Consider the following 27,972-nt stretch of genomic DNA (forward strand, 5'->3'; position numbering starts at 1 on the left):
ATAGACAACAACTAAGAGAAATGTTCAGATCTCCAGAGAAACAACATTTTAGAATAACTGTAGTAAAAGTTAACACTTTTGAAAACAACTAGTCCAACTATTGTGCTATCAAGGAGAAGAACTATATTTATATTGCTCATCTATATTGTTCATATATAAATATTTAGGGCAGCACCCACAGCATATGGAGGTTTCCAGGGTAGGGGTCAAATCAGAACTGTAGCTGCTGGCCTATGCCACAGCCACAGCAATGCAGGATCCTTAACCCACTGAGTGAGGCCAGGGATTGAACCTGCATCCTCATGGATACTAGTCAGATTCACTTCTGCTGAGCCATGAGGGGAACTCCTCATCTTTATATTCTTAATCATAGCAAGATAATAAACAGTAGTTATCTAAATTCCAGAGACAAATATACATGGAATACCAATTGCTTCATATTGTAATAGCATCTCAAATAGTTCTCAGGAATTTGTAGACATTGGATTAGTACATGCATAGTTGCAAGTAAAAGAAATGCAATCAAAATAGCTTAAGCAAAAAGGAGAACAGGCTCATATATTTAAAAACCCAGTCATATGCAATCTTCAGACACAGCTATATCTGGGCTTAAATCTGGAATCTGTTATTTTCCTCTTGTTCTATTTTCTTCTATATTAGCCTCACTCCTGAAGCAGGAAGCTGGGAGGAGGCCTTGGAATGGGGGTCCCTTTAGGGCCTGTGAGCCCAGAGGGAGGCTATGTTTGGAGAGTCATGAGGAAGGAGAAGAAAGAGCCCCTGACAGTGATGCTACCCAAGCAGAAAGAGACCACTGGCTCCCAGCTGCAATCCCTATTGAGCCACTGGGATGGGGAGCCTGGGAAATATGGTTTCCAGCAGTTAGGTCCCTTTCAGAGCAAAGCAGAGGAAGGCTGGACAAGGACTTATAAAGAAAGAGAATGACAAATGACAAGCATAAAACATGGGTCTGGAATCTACAACTCTCCTTTTTACCTAGCATGTCACAGGAGTGATGGGAACTAACAAATATGGAGTCCTTACTGTGTGCCAGGCACTGTATGTGGATGAACTCATTTAAATCTCATGACAGCCAGGAAGTTCTATTACTCTTTCAACATGACTACACATGTATGAAAAGTGCAACCAGTGAGGTTCAGTTAGTGACATAAGATCACATAGCTACTAAATGGTAGGGCTGGGTTTCAAACCAAGGCTGCTAGGTAGTCAGGGCATGAACTCTTTGCCCACTGCACTCTACTCTCTCTGCACTGGAACTTAAATACATGTGGAGGAGAGGGCCTTGTAAATGCTTGTAAACGCTCATGAAGAGTTCTGTAACATGGCACTAGAGAACACATGGTCCTAGAGGTCAAAGAAACTCACATTGTGTTTCAGATCCTTATTCTGCTCCTGTAAATATGACTTCTGGTCTTACTAGTTTAGTATCTTCCCTATAAAGCATTTTAAGTTTTATCTAAATATTTGTGATTGATGATCCTTAATAAGACAACAAAAACACATACCTGATCATGAGGTTACATATTTCCATTGTCAAGATGAGCTAAGCCACCTTTGATTTCCATGGGCCAGCCTAGGTTCTGCAGGCTCTTCAGCAGAAGTCAGTGGCTATGCAGGCCTACTTGGGTTTTTTTTGCTTTTTTTTTTTTTTTTTTGTCTTTTTAGGGCTGCAGCCGCGGCCTATGGAGATCTGCAGGCTAGGGTTCAAATTGAAGCTGCAGCTGCCAATCTATGGCACACACAGCAACATGGGGTCCAAGTTGCATCTGCGGCCTACGACACAGCTCATGGCAATGCCAGATCCTTAACCCACTGAGTGAAGCCAGGGCTTGAACCCGGGTCCTCATGGATACTAACTGGTTTTGTTACTGTTAGCTATGATGGGAATTCCTACTCAGGCCTACTTTAATTCCTCTCTTCTTGTAATCATGCTTTTCAGCTTAACAGGAGCTACTAAAACTTTTCCCATATGGCTTTTCCCATATTCTATCCTTTATCACAATTGTTTACATGTAAGAAACTGCCTAAATGCTTTAGGGAATGAATATATCTTTGTATTAATTAATTCATTCCAAAATTATGCATTGAGGACTTTTTGTAACACACACTATGATGTCAGGTGCTTGGACATGCAACCCCATGGAGATACTAAGCATCTAATAGCTAATACTTGTTGACTGAATGTGTAAAACTAAATTTAGACGGTGAAAAGCAGGAGGCCTGGGCTGTAATCTAGAATACAAAAGTGAATTTCAAAGATAATTATGCTTTCTGATATTGGCTTTACTTATTTGTCAAGGAAACATTTTGAGAGCCTTAATATACGCCAAAAGCTGTGCCAGGCCCTGGTGCTGTAGTGGTAAATGAGAACATCACTATGTTTAAGAAGTTTAAGATGCAGATGGGAAGAGAAAAACAGGCACTTACAGTACAAAGCAAGATCAGGGGAAAGAACAAGGTCTGAGGAGCAGGCAGGAAGGTCATCTTTCACAAACTTAGTGAAAGGGGTATTAGTGTACTTCCGAAGCAGGAAAGTGTCACCTGAGAGCAGAAGGATGGACGCAGCCTACTAGAAGAGAAGATGGAGATCATTCAGTGTGGCGGGGGCCTGTGAATGGGTGGCACATAAGAAGGAAGGAGAGGAGCCAAGTCACCAAGGAAGGGGCTTTAGCGCCATTGTAAGAAGGATGGGTCATGGGATTTTCTACTTCTAGAGGTAGAACAGTTTAAACTTCATTACTGATCTGGCAAGATAAAGAGTGAATCAGCACATGCGGATTCCACTTTTGATTTAATCCTGTGGGGTCAGAGCTCAAAGCAAGTCATTTAGCAGTTTGGGCTTTATTTTCCTCATTGACTAATGGAAGTAATGATCCTTGCTCTGCCCATCATCCAGGAAAATCTAATAAGTAAGGTTACCTTGGACACCTCAGTCTATGGCCAAGACCCTCCCCACCACTCCTTTCCTCTTGCACATCCCCGGACCCACTCTTCCTTCGACCTACTTCTCTCCCCAGCAAGCTGCGGAATAGGATGTCAGCTCTAGACTACCTCACCCACCTTACCCTCTTTGAAAACCTGCTTAATGGATGGCCTGATTCAAGCTGTTTCCAAAAATTTTCTGGGTGCCATGTGCTAGGTTTCCCACAAAAAAGAATTTCCTCTCTTGCTTCATTTGGTTCATATACATAACACTTTAAAGCAGGAAGTGATCTGCAGAGGTTTATCTTTCTTGAGGAAACATCACTTCATCTTTGATTATCCAAATGGAAAGTTTTATATGATACATACTTGTATCTATCTTCTGCTTTAGGGCTATGGTTATTTTTTTTCCCAAAATCTCTAAGTTGCTGTGCCTAAGTGAGTTTAGTCTCTCCTTTCTTTAATGTATTTGATGTAGTTTTCAAAATCATCACTTTTCCACTGTGTATTTTTCTAAGTTATCAAACAGCCCCTATAACCCCATGCCCTGATTCAAGGTAGAAGGGGCAGAAAGCACACACACACACACACACACACACCCATTGTTTCTGAAGTATAGATCTTCCTTAAATACCCCTGAACTAAGGGTTAGAATAAGTGGATTTGGAAATGAGGAGGCTGAGCTAAAACACATTTTTAAGAAATGCAACTTAATAACTCTGAGCAGTGACGCCAGTGCTACAGGAGAGGGCAAAGTCAGACTCAATGTCTCAAAGAATGTGTAAGGGCTTCTATAAATAGGTAAGAAACATTTGATAGCACAGGGATCACTTGGCAAATACCTCTGCATGCCCAACATGTATTTAAAAATAGTTCAATCGGGCTTCTCCCTTAGGACAGATGGAGATTTTCTGATCTTCCCCAGGCAACTATCAACATACTTTCTCGGTTAAAAATAATCTAAAACAGTGTTTTTTAAACTTTGACTACAATCCACAGGAAGATATTATTTTTAAACAGTGACAGCATCCACCCTAAAATACATGAAACTGAACCAAAAGTTTCATGATAGAGTATCCATCATTACCACATGCAATACATACTGATGTTTTCTATTCCATTTTGTTCTCAGTGTTCATTAAAAAGGAAAATAAAACCCTGATGTGACTTACAACTGACTTATGTCTCAAGTTAATTAGTTTAACCCAAGATAATATTAGCATTATCTGAAAATTTGTTGTTGTTGTTTTAAATAGCAATGCGGGGTTTCTACTCCAGATCTCAAACTCAGGAATCTTTGGTGTAGGGGGTTAGGAAATGCTTTTTTTTTTTTTTTAGGGCCACACCTATGGCATATGTAAGTTCCCAGGCTAGGGGTAGAATCAGAGCTACAGCTTCCAGCCTATGCCACAGCCACAGCAAAACCAGATCCAAGCTGCATTTGCAACCTTCACCACAGCAATGCCGGATCCTTAACCCACTGAGCAAGGCCAGCGATCAAACCTGCCTCCTCATGGATATTCGTAAGATTCCTTTTCAATGATCTATAATGGGAATTCCAGGAAATGCTATTTTTTAAAGCTTCCAAGGCAATCCAATTGTGTAGCCAGGATTGAAAACCACTGCTCTGGTGGGTCTTGACCTTGTGTTAAAAAATCCTGACCCAGAAGTTTCAGTCAGCATTACATTCATTTTGAATCTGGAGAACTCTCAAGTGTTGACTTTTCTCAAGAGCATGTAAACCAGGGTGATTATCTCATTCCTTTTTGTGCTGTGAGTGCGAAGCATCAAAGTTTTATTGGTGTGTGAATACAAGGGAAGAATGACTTTATTCCATGTACCTAAATAAAGAGAATACAGGTTGGCTACAGATAATGCTGGAATCTTCTTCAGAGGGGGAAAAAACACTCCAAGCTATGAAATGTCTGTCCAAGGATTTGGCATGGATGTGATGTGCCAAAAAAAAAAAAAAATCCCACAACTTTAATCTATTCAACTGTTGATTTGTTATACTTTTGTGATATGGAATAGAGATTCATTTTTTTAAGAAGCTTAATCATATCAACATGGATAGAAGCAAACCTCCATCACTCAAATCCGATGGGAGGAACTGTGATCATTGTTTTTCTTGCATTACTCCCAGCTCTGAATTTCTATGATTCTATCTGATATATATTTATTTTCTCCTTACTTTGTTGCAAAAGATATTTAAGACAGCTTACGAAAATAAAATACAGCAAGATTAGAAGAGAAAAGGAGGAAAGGAGGACCAGAGAGCAGGGAAGGTAGGAGAGATGTGGAAGGTGGGGAGGTGGGCAAGGGAAACAGAGGAGGAAGGGGAGGAGGTCCAGTCCAAGAGAAAAGATGATGTGGAAACAATGAAACCTGGAGTGACATCTGCGCACCTAAGGCCGGAAGGAGGATAAAAGGGGACAGACGGTTTGCCAACTTCTCAGCACACCTGGTCACACAGGCACAGCCAAAGCATCTGGTTATCACTTGCTTCTTCTGAGCTCTGAGTCTCTCCTGTGAGCTGTCAACTGCATCTCTTTGCCACTTCACATCATTCCTCATTCATCTATAAATTGAGGATAATGACACTGTGTTGTGTCCCACTCCTGGGGATGGGTTTTCATGGCACATTGTTTAAGTGAATGTCTGGAAATAAATATTTACTAACACAAGACATACTTCTTCAGTCTAGGTGACTTAGTTGCCTCTCTCCAAAATAAGTGGACAGATGTATATGGAAACAAGGTCTTTCCAAATGGACAAAATAGACACTGAGCAAGTGTGCTGCTTTGGATGGAGGCTAGGAAAGTGATATCACTGCAAAAGCATGATATTTAACAAAATCAGTCAATGTCTCCTGCTTATTGCAATGCTGTTAACATGCTGCTCGCCTACATTTCTTGGAATTTCAGCATTGTTGAGAGGTCTGGCCTCTGAGGCCTGGAGGATAGGTAAGAGAATGATTTTGTTCAGGGGAAATGTCACCCAGGAGGGCCATTTCTAAAACACTGTTCCCTGTTCCTCTTTGTATAAATTCCATTGAGGGGTTGTTGGAAATTGTTGATATTACCATAATCATGGGCAATCTCATAGAAAACTGACCTAAGTAATAGTTTAAAATAAACCAGGAAACACTTGGTAAAAACCTTTGAATAGAACCTAAGATGTAGTGAACAAAAGAATTTTTCTTCAAAGACTCATGGTAAAATACAGAAATATGCTAAAACAACAAAGGATTTCCCCACTATAACATGGACATTTGTCCATTCAGAAGAATCTGTGCATTTACATGTGGCTCACTCCTCAATTTGGATCCAACAAGGAAACAAGAAATTACACTCACTGATGCCCACCGCATGGCTGGCCATGTACTGTACACTTTTGAACATAATCTCACTCCATGTCATAGCACTTCTTCAAAATAGGAGAAGTGTCTCTATTTTATAGAAAAAACAATGGAAGTTCATAGAAGTTAAGCGAATTGTCAAAGTCACACAGGGGTTAAGCAAAGGCAGAATCTGAACACAAGACTTGCTGGGTTTCAAGAGCCCTAGGTGGATGCTTCCACTGAGATATCACATGTAATCCAGAATTTCCTAGTCACACTGTGATCCCAGAGCATGGGGAAGACAAAGTCCTTTCCTCCGGATATTCTCAATCAGGGATGGACAGTTTCTGTAAATGGCCAGAGAGTAAATACTTGCAGCCTTATAAGCCATGTGGTCGCTGTCACAGCTACTCAACTCTGGGACTCTAGCATGAAAGTAGCCTTTAATGACCAGAGCACATGTTCTCCATTTCAGACTATTTAGAACTGGTGAGAAATCAGAAAATAACTGGGATGGAGGCTTCACTTTAACTCCTAACCTGTATTCTAACCCTGCTCAGTATCCTCTAGGAAAGCACTGTGGGCTGACAGGCCCAGTGACCAGACCCATAGGAACCTAAGATGAACCATAATGGCTTTCTTTTCCCGGCCTTGCAAAATCCCTGAAATTGGTACAGTGACGCAGGACCATATGTTTTCTCTACAATTTCATCTAGCCCGGCAGTGATGAATGATATTTTTGGTCCTAAATAATTATGGCAAATGCCCTGAATGTAAGAGATGACCTGTCACAAGGATGTCTAAAGCAATGGCAGCTGTGGGGAACATCCCCACTTAGGTAAAGTTAATCTCATGAGTTCCCAACATGTCACTGTTAAACTCTAAAGCCAACTGCTGGCTCCTTGAAATTAACCTCATAACCAATCATGAGTGAGTCAATTCCCCAATCACAATAATTTTAAATTAAGGAGACATACAAAGAACTCCACTTCCCTGGAGAGTTCCCTTTTGGATTCAACTGAACCCTTTGAGTGAAGGGCATCCTATAACTCTCATAATGGAGAAATAAAACCTGTTAAAGTGACTAACCTTATGCTTGCAGCTGCTACCTCACTGGCAGAAAATAATCTTTTCCTTGTTCTGTATAAATTTCTGGTTCTTACTAGCTCCGAAAAAAAAAAAAAGCGATGTATTTCATTGCATTTCACTACATCTCTGGCAAGCTGGATATTGAAATGGCACAAAGACGCTGACAATACTCTAAATGAATGCACTGGTATTTCTGTGACTGGATGTTGGAGGTTTTAAGCTGCACGATGGTGCTGTCTAAAACCGGTAATAAAACAGAGGAATAATACATCAAGATAAGATCCAAAGGACATATAATAGTGACATGTGCTTCTCTGTGACAAGGGCATAATGGAATGTATTGAGAAGAGAGTAGCCTTATAAAAAAAGAAACTGTGAACTTTCTGACAACTGCCGTGGAGCTAGAAACGGGTAAGATATAATCCATCTTCCTTGTTCCATTTCAGTTTTTGGACCAGGTTTAAAACTCAGCAGTCCATTAGTAACTTGTCACAGCAAGAGATGGAAGATGTTTAGAGCAGACACAATTTGGGCTCTCTGCCCAGTTCACAGCAAGCCCTTACTCCCCTTGTCTCGCATAGAGATGGTCACATCGCCCTGCTCCTCCATCCCAGGCCCCTGGCCCCAGCTGACTGGGCCAGAGGTGGAGATGATGATGGATTTGGAATGAACACTGAGAGATCCTAATTTAGCTTGGTCTATTGGGCAAAGATGTAAACATCATACTGTGGAGTGCCAGCTTTTACCTGTCACATGAACTTAAAAACAAAAAAAAATCATTATGAATTTCAAACTGATAGCACTTTGGATATGCAAAAAAAAAAATGGCACTTCATTTTTCTTTCACTGAATACATTTCTGATTTGGAACTACATTTATTTTTAATGCGAAATATTTAATCAACTCACTTCCAGAAAAACACACAACCCAAACTAGGTGATTTCTCAGACCACGAAGACATAAACCATGGGCAATCAAGATTTTTTTCTCTGCGAGTCCTCTTCCTCTTGCTGTTATTTAACATATTTGAGACAAACGCCACTGAAGGGTTGCCAGATAAAACACAAACCAGCCTATTAAATTTGAATTCCATATAAATTTTGTATACATTCATAAGAACCAAAATTTTTAGTAAAAGTATGATTATCCCATGCAATATTTAGGATATACTTACACTAAAATACTATGTGCTATTTATTTGAAATTCAAATTTCACTAAGCCGTCTGTATTTTCAGTTGCTAGATCTGAAGCTAGGGAAGGAATGTCTACCTCTACAGTGTGATCATGCCATCCTCAGACTGACTGCCCGCCCCATCCCCAGCTCAGCCCAGTGGTCTATCCATCTCCCTGCTTATGTCTGAAGATGTGCCATGGGCTCTAGCTGTCAGATCACATGAATCCTGCCTCTTGCTTCTTGCCTCTATTTCTAGGCTACCCAGTGCCCTCTGGTTCACTTACAGTCACTTTCATTTGATCTCGAGACCAGCCACTCTGAAGCCACAGAAGAACCAGGGGGTAGCTCAGGCACTGGCACCACGTCTGCCTTGATACACCCCTTCAAGTCCTGGTTACCTCTGCTTTTCAGATTGACATGAGAGCTGGGGGACAAGGGAGGCTTCCCAACTCTCTGAGTCTCATCTAGAACTTGAGCCAAGAAAGGGAAGAACACACATATTCTGTATTACAGGGAAGTTCTGTTTTTTCTTGAACCCTCTGGGTTTTCTTATTCACATTTAATATCTGGTTCCTCTTCCCACACTCTTCTCCTCACCCCATACTTGACAGTTTATCTATGGAAAAGAAGATAAAAACTAAAAATGGGTTCTGGATAATAAGATATTCTTTCAAGAATAACTTTTGCATTTAAAAAGTAAAAATTCATCACTCTTGATCTCTGCTTTCATGTTGATTATCTGATTACAATAAAACAAGCTAGAATTTCATAACACACCTTAAGCACGTGGGAAGTTAAAATTACTTTTATAAATCACTCCAGGCTCAAAGGCACATCAACACAATTACTATAGATTAATTGGAAAATAATTTAAATGAGAACCCTCCAAAGTAAAACTTAAGGAGCTGAGCCAAAACTGCCCTCAAATGTAAAATAACATTTTTCCAGAACAAAACATAAAGCAGGAATAAATGAATAACAATGAAATAAATTTAATAAAGAAGTGAATTGAAAAATAAATACAAGAAGTAATTCTTATGGAAAGAATATAAGGTAAGCAAACTAAGTCATAAAACCATTTCAAAAATTAGGACTTCAGGCAAGAATATAAGGTAAGAATTAGATGATAATGATGAGATGGTATATATTCTACTAATATACTTGAAAATCTCAATAAAATGTATTAAATATCTGGGAAAATATTATTGAAACTGATCTCAGAGCAGGAAATTCTTAATAGTTGAATAAAAATGGGAAAGAATTATCTCCTCCCAAATTTGTGAATAAGAGTTGTATCATTGACTTTTCCGCATATCTCTAAAAAAATGATGATGTCTATGCTATTGTAATTATTCTAAAACAAATAAGACTGGCACTCAAAATACCATCCAATCAAGATAACATGCACATAGACACATGTGCATACACAAAGTTTATGTAATAGAAGTTTATGTATATAGTTTATGTATATAGTTATGCATATAGAAGCCAAAATCTAAGTATACAAAGCCATCAATACATTAAGGCAATTTACTGCAGTTCAATGAGGTTAGTCAGTAATGTAGAAAATCGATGATCACATCTTACTTCGTTCAAGGAGTAAAATGATAGAATTATCCCATCAGATATTTTAAAAGATATGGTGAAATTCAGTGCTCATTCCTAGATCATTTTTCAAGATTCACACTAAAGACTGTATATCCCAAGGCACCTTCAATAAAATCACAAAGAAGATAAAAATGCCTTCTATTTACTATTATTACTAAACATATTTTTGGAAATTCTACCAGTACATTATAATTACAACTGCACAAAGCAAACAAAATTACAGTTACATACTGATATGATTATATATTTCGAAAATGAACAGAATAACTTGTAATCTCTCAAATTGATAAGAAATCGGTAAGATAACGGTGGTCGTCATTAAACAAATTAATAATTTTAAATGTAGGTTCTATAAGCCTAAGCGCCTCTGTTTTTTTAGATCATAAGGGGGATAGGAATGGGAGAAGAAGGCAGTTGCTGGTTACGGAAGCAAAATTTATGAATTTGTATCTATCAACGTAGATGAAGTATAATCATATTCACCTAACAGAAAATTTTAAATGACTGAACTTTGACAGGTGGGTTGTGATCAATTTTTATATTCCTTATAATGCCTGACATTATGTTATTTTGCTCATATATTGCTTTAAAAATGGAAAGGAGTTCCCTGGTGGCTCAGTTAGTTAAGGATCCAGCATTGTCACTGCTGTGGTAAGAGTTAGATCCCTGGCCCAAGAATTTCCGCATGCCATGAACGTGGCCAAAAAAATAAATACATAACTTTTTTAAAACGGAAAGAAAATATTAGTAACTGATATTCTAAAAGTCACCTCTGTTGCAGTTAAGTTTTCTAGACCAGCTTCTTCAGCAGGGCTTACCTCATCTACATTTGAAAAATAACTGCTCATTGTGCTATTACATAAATAAAATATTATTATATTTGCTTAAAATCTGTTTTTTTTTCTACTAGTCCCTGATTTCACTTGAGTGGGGAGCATGTCTTACTTACCTAACACAGAAGAAGCTGTACACACTTGCAGGTTGAATGCAAGGACGAGTAAACTAACAAATGCTCATCTCTACTGGCAGTACAGAACAGCAGCTGATTATTAAAAAGCCAAAGCCTGACATGGATCAACTCGAGTAATAAAAGAATAGGTAAATATGAAAACAATAAACAATGCTGGGGGAAAAAACATAAAAACTGCATCTGATAAAAAGCATGGCAGACCTACATAAGACAGAAGGAAAATTCTGGCAACCACAAGGAGAGGAGTGGAGCTCAAGAAGGTGAGATATTTCCACCCCAGGGCATGTTCAGATGTAGGAAGGGCTGCTGAGACCAGGGCCAGAATGGGGAGAGGTGAGGAAAGGGAGAGTGTGGCCCCCAGGTGTGGGAACCTGGAGTATCATCAGCACTTCTCCCAGCAGGCATTTCAAGAGCTTCAGGAAAGAGTGCAGAGGTGTTCAATGTAACAAGGGCATTAAAGCAATCCTTCTTCTTGTTTAGGACCCAAAGGTCTCCACAGAAATAGAGAAAATCTTCAGGTCTTGGTCTTAGACTGCTAATCCCTCTAGATGCCCATAGAATGAAAATAAAATCCTTTATAAAGAAAGAGAGCTTCACTCCAGGTTTCAAATTATTCCTGAACATAAATTTTGAAATAAAATATTCAGTAAATGCTCAAGGATTATAAGGTGCTCTGTAGACAATATGAGAGCCAGGACCCATCGACTTCAGAAACAACAGGCATCTGAGGGAATCGAGATACTAGGGTCAGCAGAGGGAGATTGTGAATCTAAGTTCAAAATGTTCATGGAGATAAAAGCTGGTCTTAAAAATGTCATGAAGAATCAAGAGAATTTCCATATGTGAAAAATATTCAATTTGATATTATGAAACTAGAAAGATATAAACTAGATAATAAAGTAAGAACTCAAGAGACGGTGTTACTAGCAGGTAGACATAGCTGAAGAGAGAATTAGTGAATTTTAATACAGGCCCTAAAAACTATCCACAATGAGGAGTTCCCATCGTGGCGCAGTGGTTAACGAATCCGACTAGGAACCATGAGGTTGCGGGTTCGATCCCTGGCCTTGCTCAGTGGGTTAACGATCCGGCATTGCCGTGAACTGTGGTGTAGGTCGCAGATGCGGCTCGGATCCCGCGTTGCTGTGGCTCTGGCGTAGGCCGGCGGCTACAGCTCCAATTGGACCCCTAGCCTGGGAACCTCCATATGCCGCGGGAGCGGCCCAAGAAATAGCAAAAAGACAAAAACAAAACAAAACAAAACAAAACAAAAAAACTATCCACAATGAAACATGAACAGTCAAAGTTATGAAACCTACAAAATAGAGTAAGAGACAGAAGAAACAGTGAGAAGGTCTAATATACATCCAATTGGAGTGCTAGAAAAGAGAGGAAAGGAGGCAAGGTCAATAATTAAATGGAGAGTCTTAAAAACTTATGTAATATGTCAATACACAGATTCAAGAAGACCAGCAAAGCCCAAGCAAGATAAACTAAACATAGCATATATTAATAACATCATAGCTAAATGTTAGAAAATTAAAGGAAGCTTGAAAATCGAAAGGAAGTCAGAGAAAGAAGTATTTGCCATCAAAGGAATGGCAGTTAAGTAGTTAACTTTCCAAAAGACAAAAAAAAAAAAAAAATCATTAAAGTTTTAAAGGAAAATTACTGACAGAATTCTGTCTCCAGAAGTTAAAAAAAAAAAGACATTTTCTAAGAAGCAAAGTCTAACAGAGTATGCTACCTTTTGATTCATCAAGAAATTCCTAAATATAATCTTCAAGCAAAAGGAAAATTATACCAGATGGGACCTCAAGGAAACAGCAAGCAATGAGGATGTGTGCACAAAATTAGCAAAATTTTCTAAAGGCCCCAAATTAGAATAACTCAAATGTCTACCAACAGCAAAATGGATAAACGAATCATTATGTACTCATGAAATAGTATAAAGCAGTGGAAATGAATAATTCTCAGACTGTGCAACACATGAATGAATCTTAAAGATATAAGGTAAGTTGAGCAACAACAACAAAACAAAACCAAAACAATACATATTGCATGGTTCCATTTATATAGGTTTCATATAAAGGCAACAGTAAACTACATTCTTTGAAGATGCATAACTACAAAGCAAAAGTAAAGAGAAAAGTAAGAAAGTAGGTAACAGGATTAAGATTTCTGTTCTTTAAATCTGTTGGGAATCACCTGATTATTCTTTTCATAAAAATAAATTAACTTGTTTACATATATTTCAGGCATATTTTTACATTTTCTTTATATTTCATAATAATTAATTGAAAAAATCACTATCTTCTAAACACACAAGAGGCCTCAGATTTAACTACCAGAGAAGATACTGGTTCCTTTCTCAATTAACAAAACTCTCTAAATTACGATTTTTCCATTAGCATCATAATGACCTAGAGGCAAGTATGTCTGCTGTGTAAATGCACATGTGCTTGCATGCATGAATTATACACATCTTCAAAGTATAAGATATAATTATTTTACAGTATTTGTTTTTCTTACTCAGTCCACAATTTCTGTACAGTAACAATTTCTGTACAAATTAGGGTTTAAATACAAATACTGAAAGTCTATATAAAATAAACGTATGTTTACTACCTCTGAGTTACCTGCAAAATTACTTCTTTTATTCACATGCACTTGTAATGGCATTTTGAATTGCTACAGAAGAGAAACACACACACACAAAATAAACTCCTTGAAATTATTTGGCCTTGAAACAACAAAGCTAGGAAGCCTAATTAGGAGTGTCAGATATGTTTTTAGATACCTTCCTTGGAAAACAACAAATACGACAGCTAGAATTGTGCAAAGGAAAACAAATCGAACAATTTATTTCAAGAAGTCAAGTGTCACACCAGGGAGCAGAAATAGAAGAGAAAGCCTTGGTGCTGCAAGTTAACAGTAACAACAACAACAACAACAAAGATAGAGAAGAAGAAGGGAAAAAAAGATGTTCAGAATCCTTAAAAAAAAAAAAATACTGAAACCGGAACTCCCGTTGTGGCTCAGGGGATAACAAACCCGATTAGTATCCACGTATCCATGAGGATGCGGGTTCAATCCCTGGCCTGCCCAGTGAGTTAAGGATCTGGCATTGCTGTTAGCTGTGGTGTAGGTCACAAACACGGCATGAACATCGTGTTGCTGTGGCTGTGGCATAGGCCGGAAGCTGCAGCTCCAATTCAATCCCTAGCCTGGGAAACTCCATATGCCATGGTACATATGGCAAAAAAGACATAAGACAAAAACAAAAACAAAACTACTAAAGCCAAATTTTAGCCTACCTACTGAGGCAGGTGTAGCATGCTAATTATGGCATGAACTTTTTCCATTAGCTTCTTCCAGGTTTCCTTTTATGCCTTTATCCTTATGTTTCCCTTTTTCTTAGATTTTTGACTTAAATAATCTTCCTGTATTATGGGAATCTAATCCGTTTTGCTACAAGGTAGGATAAAAAGATTCAATCCATAAGTAGAATTCTATTTCCAGTATATTCTTCAACTAAAAGTTGTACAAAGGTACAATTTCCTATTTTTCCTCCCTGATCATTTCTTAGCAAATTGAAGTCTTCTGTGATGAGTAGCAGAGACGCAAAGGTTGAGGTCCCATACTGAAATGGGATGGCTGCCATGAAGGATGAATTCTTTACCTGGAAAGATGTCAGAGAGATTCCACACTCTTTGGGTTCTCCAGAAATAGACAGGCAGATGAAATTAAATCCAACCATGGGCAGCACCCCAACTCATTCAAGTCAAACTGATGAAAAAAATGTAGCTTCATCAGTTGGACCAGGTGGCAGTCACCCAAAGGTGTGAAGGAATTCAAGGATGAAATTGGAAAACTGTTGGCCAAGATGCTGGGTCCAGCATTACAAACAGTTCCATTGTCAGTGTGGCAGATTGTGTCATTCTGTTCTCTAGGAGGGTCAGGAGAGGACCCAGGAACCTTAGAAAAGAAAGCTTCTCTTCCACTTGTCCAGTATCCAATAAAGAACAGCACCATTAGACATTATGCAAAAATAACTTTTTAGGGGAAAGACAATATGGTTTCTGAAAAAAGAAAAGCATGAGTCACTGATTTATTATTGGTCTCTGAGGCATGGAGATAAAAGGCCAAAGTTGGCAAAGTTGAGAACAAGGACTTTTTTAAAGCACCAACATGAAATGGGATGTAAGGAGATAATGTATATCTTAAACCATATAAATAAGACAATTCTTACACCCTATCAAAAAAAATATTTGTACATACTAGCAAGAAAGGACACTCTTTGAGACTTGAAAGAGTTCAGGTTGGTGATGATAAAGGATCTACTGCAGGTTGATAGTATTGGAAAAAGACACAAAGTAAGTTCACTTTAGGAAACATTTTTAGTGACCATTAATGAGTACTAAGTAGGAGAACTATGAATAAGACCCCTTCTGCCCTCCAGTAACTCACAGTCTACCATACAGATGATTCCAAGAACTGAGGGACAGGTTCTGCATTGGGACTTGTGATCATTTATGACATTATGAAACCAGGCAGTAAATCATGATCATACAATAACATACCCCTAAGAGTTCACAAAGGATTAATATACTAGGCTATATTATGCATGATTCTAAAACAAAGTACAAATTCCCTTTTTAAAATTAATGACAATTGCAATATGAACAAAATATATCCTAAAATCCATAAAATTGCAATAAAAAATCAAACATTGCAATAAAAAATAAAAAAATAAAAAACAATCCAATAAAGGTTTGTTCAAAGGAGAAAGATATGATGGATTTTCAACACATGCAACTCTAACATTAATTATCATATCTCTTTACGTCATGAGAAAGGAAAGCAGACATGATGGGGTGTTTGTTATGACTGTATAGATACCATGTCAGTTTTTTCAATGTGATGCATACATAAAAACATACGTATGGGAGTTCCCACTGTGGCTCAGTAGTTAATGAACCTGACTAAGATCCATGAGAATGCAGGTTTGGTCCCTGGCCTCACTCAGTGGGTTAAGGATCGAGAGTTGCCGTGACCTGTGGTGTAGGTCACAGATGCAGCTTGGATCCTGCTTTGCTATAGCTGTGGAATAGGCCGGCAACTATAGCTTGGATTTGACCCCTAGCCTGGGAACTTCCACATGCCTTGGATGCAGCCCTAAAAGGACAAAAGACAACACACACACACACACACACACACACACACACACACACACAGACATGCACAAGTTTCCAAAAACTTCACAAGAGAAAATTAACTTTTAATTATAAAATTAAAAAAAAAACAATTAAAAAGAAAAGAGCTAATTACCAACCATGGATTGGAAGAGTTCTGCCAGTGTTATGCAATTCTCAACCTTGCCAAAAAGTTGAATTTTCTCAGCTCAAGCTAGAGTATCCAAGATCTGGAGAATAATTTCAGCAGCCTCAAAGCTGATGCTTCTCCTACAAGTCAATGCTTCTTTTTTTCTAATCAGTTTTGGGTTTTTTGGGGTTTTTTTTTGTCTTTTTGCCATTTCTTGGGCTGCTCCCGTGGCATATGGAAGTTCCCAGGCTAGGGGTTGAATCAGAGCTGTAGCTTCCAGCCTGTGCCAGAGCCACAGCAACGCGGGATCTGAGCCACGTCTGCGACCTACACCACAGCTCATGGCAACGCCAGATCATTAACCCACTGAGTAAGGGCAGGGATCGAACCAGCAACCTCATGGTTCCTAGTCAGATTCGTTAACCACTGCGCCACGACAGGAACTCCTCTAATCAGTTTTAAACATCTACTTTCCCCCATGTCTGCTCCATTAGCTAGGAGGCTGTCATTCCAAAGAAATGTATAATGTACATGTGTAGGGAAAGTGCATGTTCCCTGGCAGGAGAAAAAAAAATTGATGATCAGACTGTTGAGTATTTTCAAACCATGCAATGATACTTCCACAAGAACTCCATGAAGCAAAACCAGAGATGAAAAAGAAATCCTCACAAAGACAGTTTGTTCTAGTTTCTCTGATAAATCCATGTTCTTGCCCTTTCTTTTCTGGCACAATTTTTTTTAAATGCTATATATACTAGTTGTCATTTGCAACATCAATTACCATTTAGAATAGAAATTTAAATGTGTCTAAGAGAAAACATATTTCTCAGGTGTGATTTTCCAGTGAAAAATTCCTGCCTTTTCTTAAGGACCCACACTGGGAGTGGTATTATTCCCCCATTTTCATTTTTTCTCTGTGCACAGAAGTGCCAGCCCCACAGTATGTCTTCAACTAGTATGTATGGAATGAATTTCCCACTCCTTTTCTTCCTGCTACTTCTTCTCCAAAATAAAACCGGGAACATTCTGAGCCTCCTCCAGAATGAAGATGAAAAGGAAAGAATTGCAAGTTTATCTCTAAGCCCTCACATTTGAAACCTGGGTAGCTCAGAATTGCATGTCAATACCTCTAGCTAAAGAATATCCCTGAGAAGGAGGTATAGCATGTCACCTGATAAAATGAGAACAAAAATAGTTACGTTGTGTCTGTAAGTATGGGTGTACAAATGCTTTTGCCTATCAAATCAACAAAGGTAAAAACCCTTTCAATGTCAGAAGTTACACACACACACACACACACACACACACACACACACACACACACAAGCTCATACTCTGCTAATGAGAAGGAAAGCAATTTTTCAGAAGGAAAATTAAGAAACAGGTATAAAAAAGCATTATCAAAGATGATTATTGCTCTTTGACTTCTAAGAATTTATTCTAAGGGAAAAATAAAGGATATGCATAAAGATTCAGGCCTCAAAGGTAGGAGCCATATCTACATTAGCCCCAAATCAAAACAGTCTAGCTGGTCAATGGTAAGGAGGTGGTCCAGTTAATTTTCAAATATCAAAATGATAGAATACTATCATTGAAAATACATAGAATGAATAATGACATGGAGCAAAGTTCACAATTTGTGAATGAGAAAAAGCATGTTAAAATCAGTGTTTTTATATATTAGAAATGTGTGCATATATGTACATTTAAATACATATGCATAAGAAATGATGCATTTTCAGATATTTGTAAAGGCTATCTTTTTCTTCATACCTCTCTATGTCTGAATTTTCTGATTCTGGTCTATGATGAATATAAATTACTTCTGAGGTGAACATAAAAAAGGACATAATAATAAAAAAAAAAACCTTAGTATCGTGATCCTTCTGGGGGAAAAAAATGTCCCTTTAACTATCTACAGCTGCTAGGTTAAACAGGAAGTCCTTATGAGTTAATATTGGATGAGAATGATAAGTAGAAAAAGAGAAGAATAATTTATATTCAAAAAGTCATCTGATTAGCACATTTCAGGTTCTCATATATCTGTCAGATTGTTTTCTTAACTCAAAAGTACTTGCAATAAACACTAAAAATCAAAAGCCAATAGTGAGATTTTTCTCCATCTATGTAACTGATTCTTAGAATATATTGCCTTTTATTTCAAATCAAAGCATAAAAATTGTCTTTGATCCAAAGCAACCACATAGACCTTGCATTTGCCTCTGAAATCAACCTATTTATAATCACAGATTTTCCTTAAAAAAATCCCTGATTTTCTCCCTATGATGCAAAGTGTGCTAGTGACAGTACAACTTGGAGAGCAACAGCCCTGCTTTGTTTGGGAAGCAGTCTTCTTTAAGAATACAGGAAAGTAAAAACACAAATACCACCAGCCTGTCAATCAGGAACACAGCATTGTGAATTCTGGGGCTTTGAGGGTAAAAATTAGGGAATTCATTTTTTCTTTAACAGAAGTCTATTCACTAAGTAATTTGCTTTCTTTAAACTAGAAGTACCCTCTTCTATTAACTGAAGAAGTAAATCCAAATTAAAATCGCTATTCATCAATTGCTGCTGGAGGCATGCTCAAACCTTGTGTTAGGACTTAGGCAAGAAAGCCCATCAACTATCATTTTAATCATTGTTATCTCAGAGCTCTCAGAAGGAATAATTTGGGCTAGGGGAGAAATTGGAAATTCCTAGTTATTGCTGACAATAAGGCAGATATTTCTGAGGGTTTAATTTAATCATTTTTATTTAATCATTCATTTTTTTGGTGAATTTTAACCTTTTCCTCATTCAGTGAATACTTGCTTAGGTAGGAGGGATACAATGGTGAATATAATGACACAGTCCCTGTCTACATAGAACTTACATTCTAGTGGGAGGGGAAGTTAATACAGGAGGATTCATAATTATAAATCATGATGAGCCCTTTAGAAGAAGGGGACAGGGTCTGAGAAAGAAGAATGCCAGTTTACCTGGCTGAGTCAAGGAACTCTTCCTTAAGGAGGTGACACTTAAGCTCTGACACAGAGACAGAGTCACTCTCACACCTCATGACTCCCCTCGATTCTGCAGCATCACCCTTTCCTGGTCTTCCCACTGTTTCCCCCAGCCATTCCAATTCAGCTTTCGCTCCCACTGTGGGTTCCTCTTCTTCTGCCCCATCTCTAGCTCTGAAGTTCTTTAGGCCTAAGTCCTCCATCCCCTTCTCCCTCCAAAGTTCCTCCCAAGGCAATGCATTCCTCTCTATGACCTCAAGTATCATCAACACTCAACAATCTCCTAATATGTTTTTCTAGCCCAGAGCTTGTTTCCTAATTTTGTATCTGTATGTCAACTGCCTACACGACACCTTCACTTGATACCTTGCAGGAACCTCAAATTTAACATAGCCCATGCTAAAATAAGACATTTCCCTCTCAAATCTTCTCTTCCTTCAGTGATCTCCATCTCCCTAACAGGACCATTTACTCAGTTTCTGTATCACTCATCAGGGGATCAATCAAGACACTTCTTCCTCATGTCCCATATAGAACTGGGAATGCAACCTAGTCTAGATGGCAGCCAAAATATATCTTGAATTTTATCACATTTTTTTCCTTCTTTTGTTTGGATATTGCACTACTTTTCTCTTCTTGTATTCATTCTTGCCCCTTCCGATTCATTGTCTTAAAATATTTTCTCATTATTCTTTGCTTTTAAAATTCTTCCACTATCCTGAACACAGAGGCTAAAACCATTAAAATGTTTTCCAAGTCCCTACATGATCTATCCATTGCCATCTAGTGTCATCTCTTGACACTCTGAGCATTATTCTCCATGCTTTCAGTTTCTAAAATTAAAAAAAGAACCCTCCTTTCTTAAAGATTTTTTGCATGCTGCTCCATCCACCTGGAATTTCTCAGGTCTCCCTGCTTGGTAAGCTCAGAGTAACATACTGTTCTCTGTCTCAGATAGGAGTGCATTTGGCTTCAAGTAACAGATTGCCCAGTAGAAGGAATTTCAGCAATAAAAAAAAGACAATTAGCTCATATCACAAAGAATCTGGAAGTTGGCACTTCCAAAGTTAGTGCAACATTTCAAAACTACCATCCAAGACCTTTCCCCTTTGTGCTCTGCCATTCTGTGCATGTTCACTTTTTATTTTTTCATTTTTTATTTTTTAATTTTATTTTTTTTTTATTTTCCCACTGTACAGCAAGGGGGTCAGGTTATCCTTACATGTATACATTGCAATTACAGTTTTTCCCCCACCCTTTCTTCTGTTGCAACATGAGTATCTAGACATAGTTCTCGATGCTATTCAGCAGGATCTCCTTATAAATCTATTCTAGGTTGTTCACTTTTAATTTAGGGTCATTGCCTCATGGATGCAAGGTGGCTATCAGAGCTCTTGTATCACGTTCTGACACAAGAATGTTTCTGCATTTATGGTAGAAGAGGGGGAAGGAGGCTGTCCTCTTGTGTATATCACCTCTACTGGAAACTAAAACCTTTGTTTCATTTTCCCCCCACAGCATATTGGCCAAATCTTAGCAGCAAGGGGGGCTGGTTAGATGAGTACTGGGAGAGAGAAGAGAAGGCAGGTTGGAATAGCTGGTGAATTTATAATCAACAGTGTCTGACACAGTCTCCAGAGCACGTAGCAAAACAGTAATCAAATGATTAAATCTGCACATTTCGTTCATTGTCTCCCCCATGAGATTATAAACTCTTTAACTATGGGGAATGTATCTATTTCTGAGCCCAGAATTAGCAGTGTATGGCTTATGTAGGAATCAGTTTGAGGTAGCCAAATGAGTGAAAGTATGAAAGAGAACAACAGAGGTAGAAAATACATCTAACAGGGACAGAAAACTGCTGACAAAGAACTTTAGCTGATGGTCGTATCTCACGGTTCAGGTCTCTATTCCAGTTAATTTGAAAACAGTCTTTTATCCCCCCAAAAGGGCAACTTTTGAAAGTGCTCCATTCTTTATACCATGAATGCAAATTTTCTCACCTCTTAATTCCTGCCATGTAAGTAGACATGTGTGTTATTATTTTTATTGAGGTCCAGGAGTGAATTCTTCAGAAAATTTTGTTTCACCACTGTTAGATGATCCAGAAAATTTTAAATTGCCTCAAGGACATAAATGCAAATCAATTCTTGGCAAAATCACTCCAAATATCATTCAACAAGAAAAATGTATAACAGCTAGAAAGTTATTTAAATGAGTAGTCATAAAATTTGGGGTCTACATTTTTCCATTTCTGAGAGCATCCCACACTAAGAAAAAGGATGTCATTCAGATCATCTGATTAGGGAAAAGCAGGTGTAAAATGCCTGGCACATAAAAGATGCCTAGTATGTTTTGTTCTTATGTCCAGCCCACAGGAGAACCTGGGTTTACTCCTAACTCATGTCCTATATATATAACTCTGGACAAGTTGAGTATGTTCTTTGGTTCACAAATGGTACAGTAACCTTAAACCACCTTTCAGTTATAACATGCAGTCACTCTACAGTTTAAAAACGTAAATGAATAAAAGTTAAACGACATTGAATGCAGTCCATGGTAGCCAGCCTAATAAAACTGTAAGGAATAGATTAGTATTCCTAAGAGTCTATCTATCTATAGATGCAGAAATCTGCTCACAGTTTCCGACGGACATCCTATTTGGTCACTTCAAAACACAAAGGGCACTGGTATGCAAATATCGGAGATTTGTGTAAAGAAGGTTGTAGATATCCACACATACAAGATTGGGCTCAAGCTTTAAATATGGCTGTCATTTGAAATAAAATTCCTTAAAAAGAGAAAATGACTTTAGCATTGGCAAAGGGAGTCCCCTAAGAAAAAAATGTAAACAGATGGCTGAGAAAGATCACCCACATGCTGCACACAGATCTTGAGGAGGCATTTCTAAGAATGAGGTAGCACTTCTCAGCCTGGGCCACTTCCCACAAGGATCCTTATTTACCCCCACAGAAAGCATACGTTTTTTACCTCTAACTGAGAGAAACTCAGCCCACAGCTCCAGCTCCCCAATGCGCCAGCAGAAGCCAGAATCACCCACTTGAGACAGGAAATCCCCTCATAAATCAGGATTTGATGATCATCCCTGAACCAACATCTTCCTATATAAATGGGCTGTTAAGCCCAGCTAAGCATATTAAGCACTCAATTTAATGTATGACACACATCTGCTCCACTTTTTCAGGGAGCCAGAAGTTTCAAGATAACTTAAATCCCAGACTTAATCAAGGGAAAAATTTCTTGGCAATGTTTAAAACTGAGTTATAAAATATAATCCAGATGAGTGCAAGAAAGACCATTTTGTGGTAACTAATGAGATTATATAATACCTAAATCAAATACACAAAATTACCTGAGCAGAAGCACTTGATCTTTTATCGAGGCCTATTTGTCTTTCCTTTTGATGCCATCAACATTTACTGAAGTCCTTCATCTACCTCTGGCCCAAGGCACAAAATATAAGCAAAAAAATGGGTCCAATGCAAACATGGTAATCTACCCCCCTTGATGCCCAAGGGCCATAAGAGGAAAACTCACAGATTTGTCTTTTACAAGGAAAGCACAGCACTGAATTCCAGCCATCAGCATCTTGTGTGGGTTCCAAGCCACAGAGTCAGCCCTGTTGCATTAAACAAAGAAAAGGACAAGGTAGGGAGGGGACTCAGTGTGTACTGGTGGGAAGAATGCCATCAGTGGCAGCAGGTACATTCAGTATTCACATCCGAGGTAGTGCTCTGCAGGATTCTTTGTGTGAGTGGGTTGGGGACTCTGGAGCTTGGGGGGTTTGGGGGACTGTGTTTGCTTTTGGTCATGTCTATGGCATCTGGAAGTTCCCAGGCCAGGGACTGAACTGGTGCCACAGCAGTGACAATGCTGGATCCTTAAATTGCTGTGTCATGAGGGAACTCCAGTTTGGGTTTTTTAAAAGGCAAAACAATACTTAGTTTTTTGCCTGTCTTCAAAATGTCACTTAATTAGGCAAAATCCAAAGAGCCTCAGGCCGAAATAAAAGGCACTGTGCCTGGGAAAGTACATTTACCTGTGGATGCCATGCAGAAGCTTGCGGTGTTTCCTGGACATCAAGGCTGAGCCACCCCAAGAAGCCTGTTGAGACAGTTACATAACCAAAACAATGTTATTTCAATGTTGGATGTATTTTGATATTTTGTTTAAAGTCAATGTTAACCAATGTGTGCTCTAGGAAATTTTGATCACTGGCTCTATCAAGGCAATGGGGACCTCATCACAATAGATGGAACCTCCCCCCTGACCCTTAGGATTTGAATTCCTGTATTATAAAGAAATTAGTGCAGTTACTCACTGAGTTTCCTATGGATATAAAAGACGTTTAAAAGACACAAGACACAGTCTATACACTCTCACATTTTAGAATCTAAAATAGACAACAGCCCTCCACACTGACATTCTACTGTACATAGTGTACAAGTGTTGATCATGAGACATGGGCTAAGGACTGGCATTTCATATAATACATAAGGCATGTGCTTGCCAAGGAGGATAGAAGGGTATCCAGGAAGCCATAGCCAACTAGGACTGGCGAGGTGGACATGGTTCCTATTGTTGAAAAATTAGATCCTGTCAGTCAAATAGCTTTCAGAAATATTTGCAAATCAAAAATGTTAGAGTGGGAGAAAGGAAAGTTAAGGAAATTTTTCATTGGAGAAGTAAATTTGATAAGCAAAGGAGAGGGGTGTTTAGAATGAGGGAAGGAAAGGAAGTCCCATAGTCAGCAAGCCTGGAGGGGAGGGAGAAGGAATCAGTGGGAGAAATAAGAGCATCATGTGATACTTGAAATGGAGCAGACTTATAAGTTTTCTTTGTAGGGAAGTGAAGGGTGACTGCAGTGAGGGGACCAGCATGGGCTATGTTGAAGGCTTACCAAAGTTATTTAAACTGCAAATATCACATTGAGAAGAGAGTTATTAAGACCACAACTTTCAAGTAGAAAAACTAAAGTTTAGAGGCTATAAACTGTCCAAGGTCTCAACAGTAGTAAAAATCAGATTAGGGAGCAAAAGCCCATTTTCCTTTTTTCGATCTTTTTAGGGCCACACCCATGGCATATGGAAGTTCCCAGGCTAGGGACTGAATCTGAGCTGTAGCTGCCAGCCTACACCACAACTCACAGCAATGCTGGATCCTTAACCCACTGAGCAAGGCCAGAGATAGAATCCACATCCTTATGGATACTAATTGGGTTTGTTAGTGCTGAGCCACAACAGGACCTCCAAGCCTATTCTTTTTTATGCTAACAACATATGTTAGGGAAGTTGGCTGACTGGCCCAATGGTAGAACTCAGCCTGGGGAACTGAGAGTGATAGGAATCCTATAGGCAGAAGGGGAGCTCAGGAGCTGCTAGGAAGTAGACAAAGCCTATCCTATTTTTTTATTATTATTATAGTTGATTTATTGTATTATTCCATCAATTTCTGCTGTACAGCAAAGTAACCAACTTATACATACACATACATTCTTTTTCTCAGGTTATCCACCATCACATTCCATCACAAGTGATTAGACATAGTTCCCTGTGCTATCCTATTTTGGGCTATAGAATTTTAAAGGTAATCCCATGAACATGTACTCCCAGTGTTCACTGCAGTACTGTTTACAGTAGCCAAGACATGGAAGCAACCTAAATGTCCATCAACAGATGAATGGATAAAGATGTGTTACATATATATAATAGACTACTACTAGGCCATAAAAAGAATGAAATAATGCCATTTGCAGCAACATGGATGAATCTAGAGATAATCCAACTAAGTGAAGTAAGGCAGATAAAGACAAATACCATATGATATCACAATGAAAGAAATCAAAGAAGACACAAATAGATGGAAAAATATACCATGCTCTTGTATTGGAAGAATCAATACAGTCAAAATGACTATACTACCTAAGACAATCGACAGATTCAGTGCAATCCCTATCAAGTTACCAATGACATTCTTTACAGAACTAAAAAAATATTTTAAAATTTGTATGGAAACACAAAAGACCCCAAATAGCCAAAGCAATATTGAAAAGAAAAAACAGAACTGGAGGAATCAGGCTCCCTGACTTCAGATTCTACTACAAAGCCACAGTAATCAAAACAATATGGTACTGGCACAAAAACAGAAATATAGACCAATGGAACAGGATAGAAAGCCCAGAAATAAACCCAAGCACCTACAGTCAACTAATCTATGACAAAGGAGGCAAGAACATACAGTGGAGGAAAGAAAGTCTCCTCAATAAATGATGCTGAGAAAACTATACAACCATATGTAAGAGAATGAAATTAGAACATTTTCTAACACCATATACAAAAAAACTCAAAATGTATTAAAGACATAACGTAAGGCCAGATAATATAAAACTCCTAGAGGATAACACAGGCAGAATGCTCTTTGATGTAAATCACAGCAACATCTTGTTTGACCTACCTCCTAGAATAAAGACAATAAAGACACAAATAAACCAATGGGACCTAATTAAACTCAAAAGCTTTTGCACAGAAAAGGAAATTACTAAAAAAACTAAAAGACAACCCACAGCATGGGAGAATATTTTTGCAAAAGACTCAATAAACAAAGTTTTAATCTCCAAAATATATAAACAACTCATACAGCTTAACAACAACAAAAAAAAACAAACAACCCAATTGAAAAATAGAAGACCTAAATAGACACTTCTCCAAAGAAGACATACAGATAGCCAGGAGGCACTTGAAAAATGCTACACATCAGTAATTATTTGAGAAATGTGAATTAAAACAATAGGTACCACCTCATACCAGTTAGTGTCCATCATTAACAAGTCAACAAACAATAAATGCTGGAGAGGATGTGCAGAAAAGGGAACCCTCATTCACTGTTGGAGGGAATGTAAATTGATACAACCACTATGGAAAACAGTATGGAAATACCTCAGAAAACTAAATATAGAACTACAATAGGACCCAGCAATCCCACTCATAGTCATACATATATCCAAACAAAATTTTCACTGAAAAAGAAACATGCACCTGTATGCTCACCACAACACTATTCACAATAGCCAAGACATGGAAAGAACCTAAATGCCCATTGACAGATGAGTGGATTAAGATGTGGTACCAAATAAGAAGAGTAGAGGTAAAACTGTCACCGTAGGCAGATGACATGATACTATATATAGAAAGCCCTAAGGACTCAACCCAAAAACTACTCGAACTGATCAACAAATTCAGCAAAGTAGCGGGATATAAGAGTAACATTCAGAAATCAGTCGCATTTGTGTATACCAGCAATGAAATATTAGAAAAGGAATACAAAAATACGATACCTTTTAAAATTGCACCTCACAAAATTGAATACCTCAGAATACACCTGACCCAGGAGGTGAAAGAGTTATATGATGAGAACTACAAAGCATTAATGAAGGAAATTAAAGAATATGTAAAGAAATGGAAAGATAGTCCATGCTCCTGGGTTGGAAAAATTAATATTGTAAAAATGGCCATACTACCCAAAGCAATCTACAGATTCAATGCAATCCCTATCAAATGACCCAGGACATTTTTCACAGAACTAGAACAAACAATCCAAACATTTATATGGAACCACAAAAGACCCAGAATCGCCAAAGCAATCCTGAGAAACAAAAACCAAGCAGGAGGCATAACTCTCCCAGACTTCAAGAAATATTACAAAGCCACAGTCATCAAAACAGTGTGGTACTGGTACCAAAACAGACATACAGATCAATGGAACAGAATAAAGAACCCGGAAATAAACCCTGACACCTATGGTCAATTACTCTTTGACAAGGGAGGCAAGAACATCAAATGGGAAAAAGAAAGTCTATTCAGCAAGCATTGCTGGGAAACCTGGACAACTGCATGCAAAGCAATGAAACTAGAACACACCCTCACACCATGCACAAAAATAAACTCCAAATGGCTAAAAGACTTAAATATACGACAGGACACCATCAAACTCCTAGAAGAGAACACAGGCAAAGCATTCTCTGACATCGACCTTATGAATATTTTCTCAGGTCAGTCTCCCAAAGCAATAGAAATTAGAGCAAAAATAAACCCATGGGACCTCATCAAACTGAAAAGCTTTTGCACAGCAAAGGAAACCCAAAAGAAAACAAAAAGACAACTTACAGAATGGGAGAAAATAGTTTCAAATGATGCAACTCACAAGGACTTCATCTCTAGAATATATAAGCAACTTATACAACTCGACAGCAAAAAAGCCAATCAACCCAATTGAAAAATGGGCAAAAGACCTGAATAGACATTTCTCCAAGGAAGACATACAGATGGCCAACAAGCACATGAAAAAATGCTCAACATTGCTGATTATAAGAGAAATGAAAATCAAAACTACCATGAGATACCACCTCACACCAGTCAGAATGGCCATCATTAATAAGTCCACAAAGAACAAGTGCTGGAGGGGGGTGTGGAGAAAAGGGAACCCTCCTGCACTGTTGGTGGG

At 38.4% G+C, this 27,972-nt stretch overlaps 1 protein-coding gene across 2 annotated transcripts in view; it reads right to left on the bottom strand.

The window, feature by feature from the left end:
- The window catches only part of GADL1 (glutamate decarboxylase like 1), a 157,153-nt gene that overhangs the window by 71,218 nt on the left and 57,963 nt on the right, over positions 1 to 27,972 (bottom strand). For both annotated transcript variants that reach the window (XM_021071494.1, XM_005669326.3), the window contains exons 10-11: positions 23,513 to 23,577; positions 23,011 to 23,092 (exon numbers count right to left, since the gene is read on the bottom strand). In XM_021071494.1, coding sequence (XP_020927153.1) covers positions 23,011 to 23,092; positions 23,513 to 23,577 — 147 coding nt within the window. The remainder of the gene's footprint in view (positions 1 to 23,010; positions 23,093 to 23,512; positions 23,578 to 27,972) is intronic.

The sequence above is a fragment of the Sus scrofa genome, chromosome 13, assembly GCF_000003025.6.
Source record: "Sus scrofa isolate TJ Tabasco breed Duroc chromosome 13, Sscrofa11.1, whole genome shotgun sequence".
Taxonomy (NCBI): Eukaryota; Metazoa; Chordata; class Mammalia; order Artiodactyla; family Suidae; genus Sus; species Sus scrofa.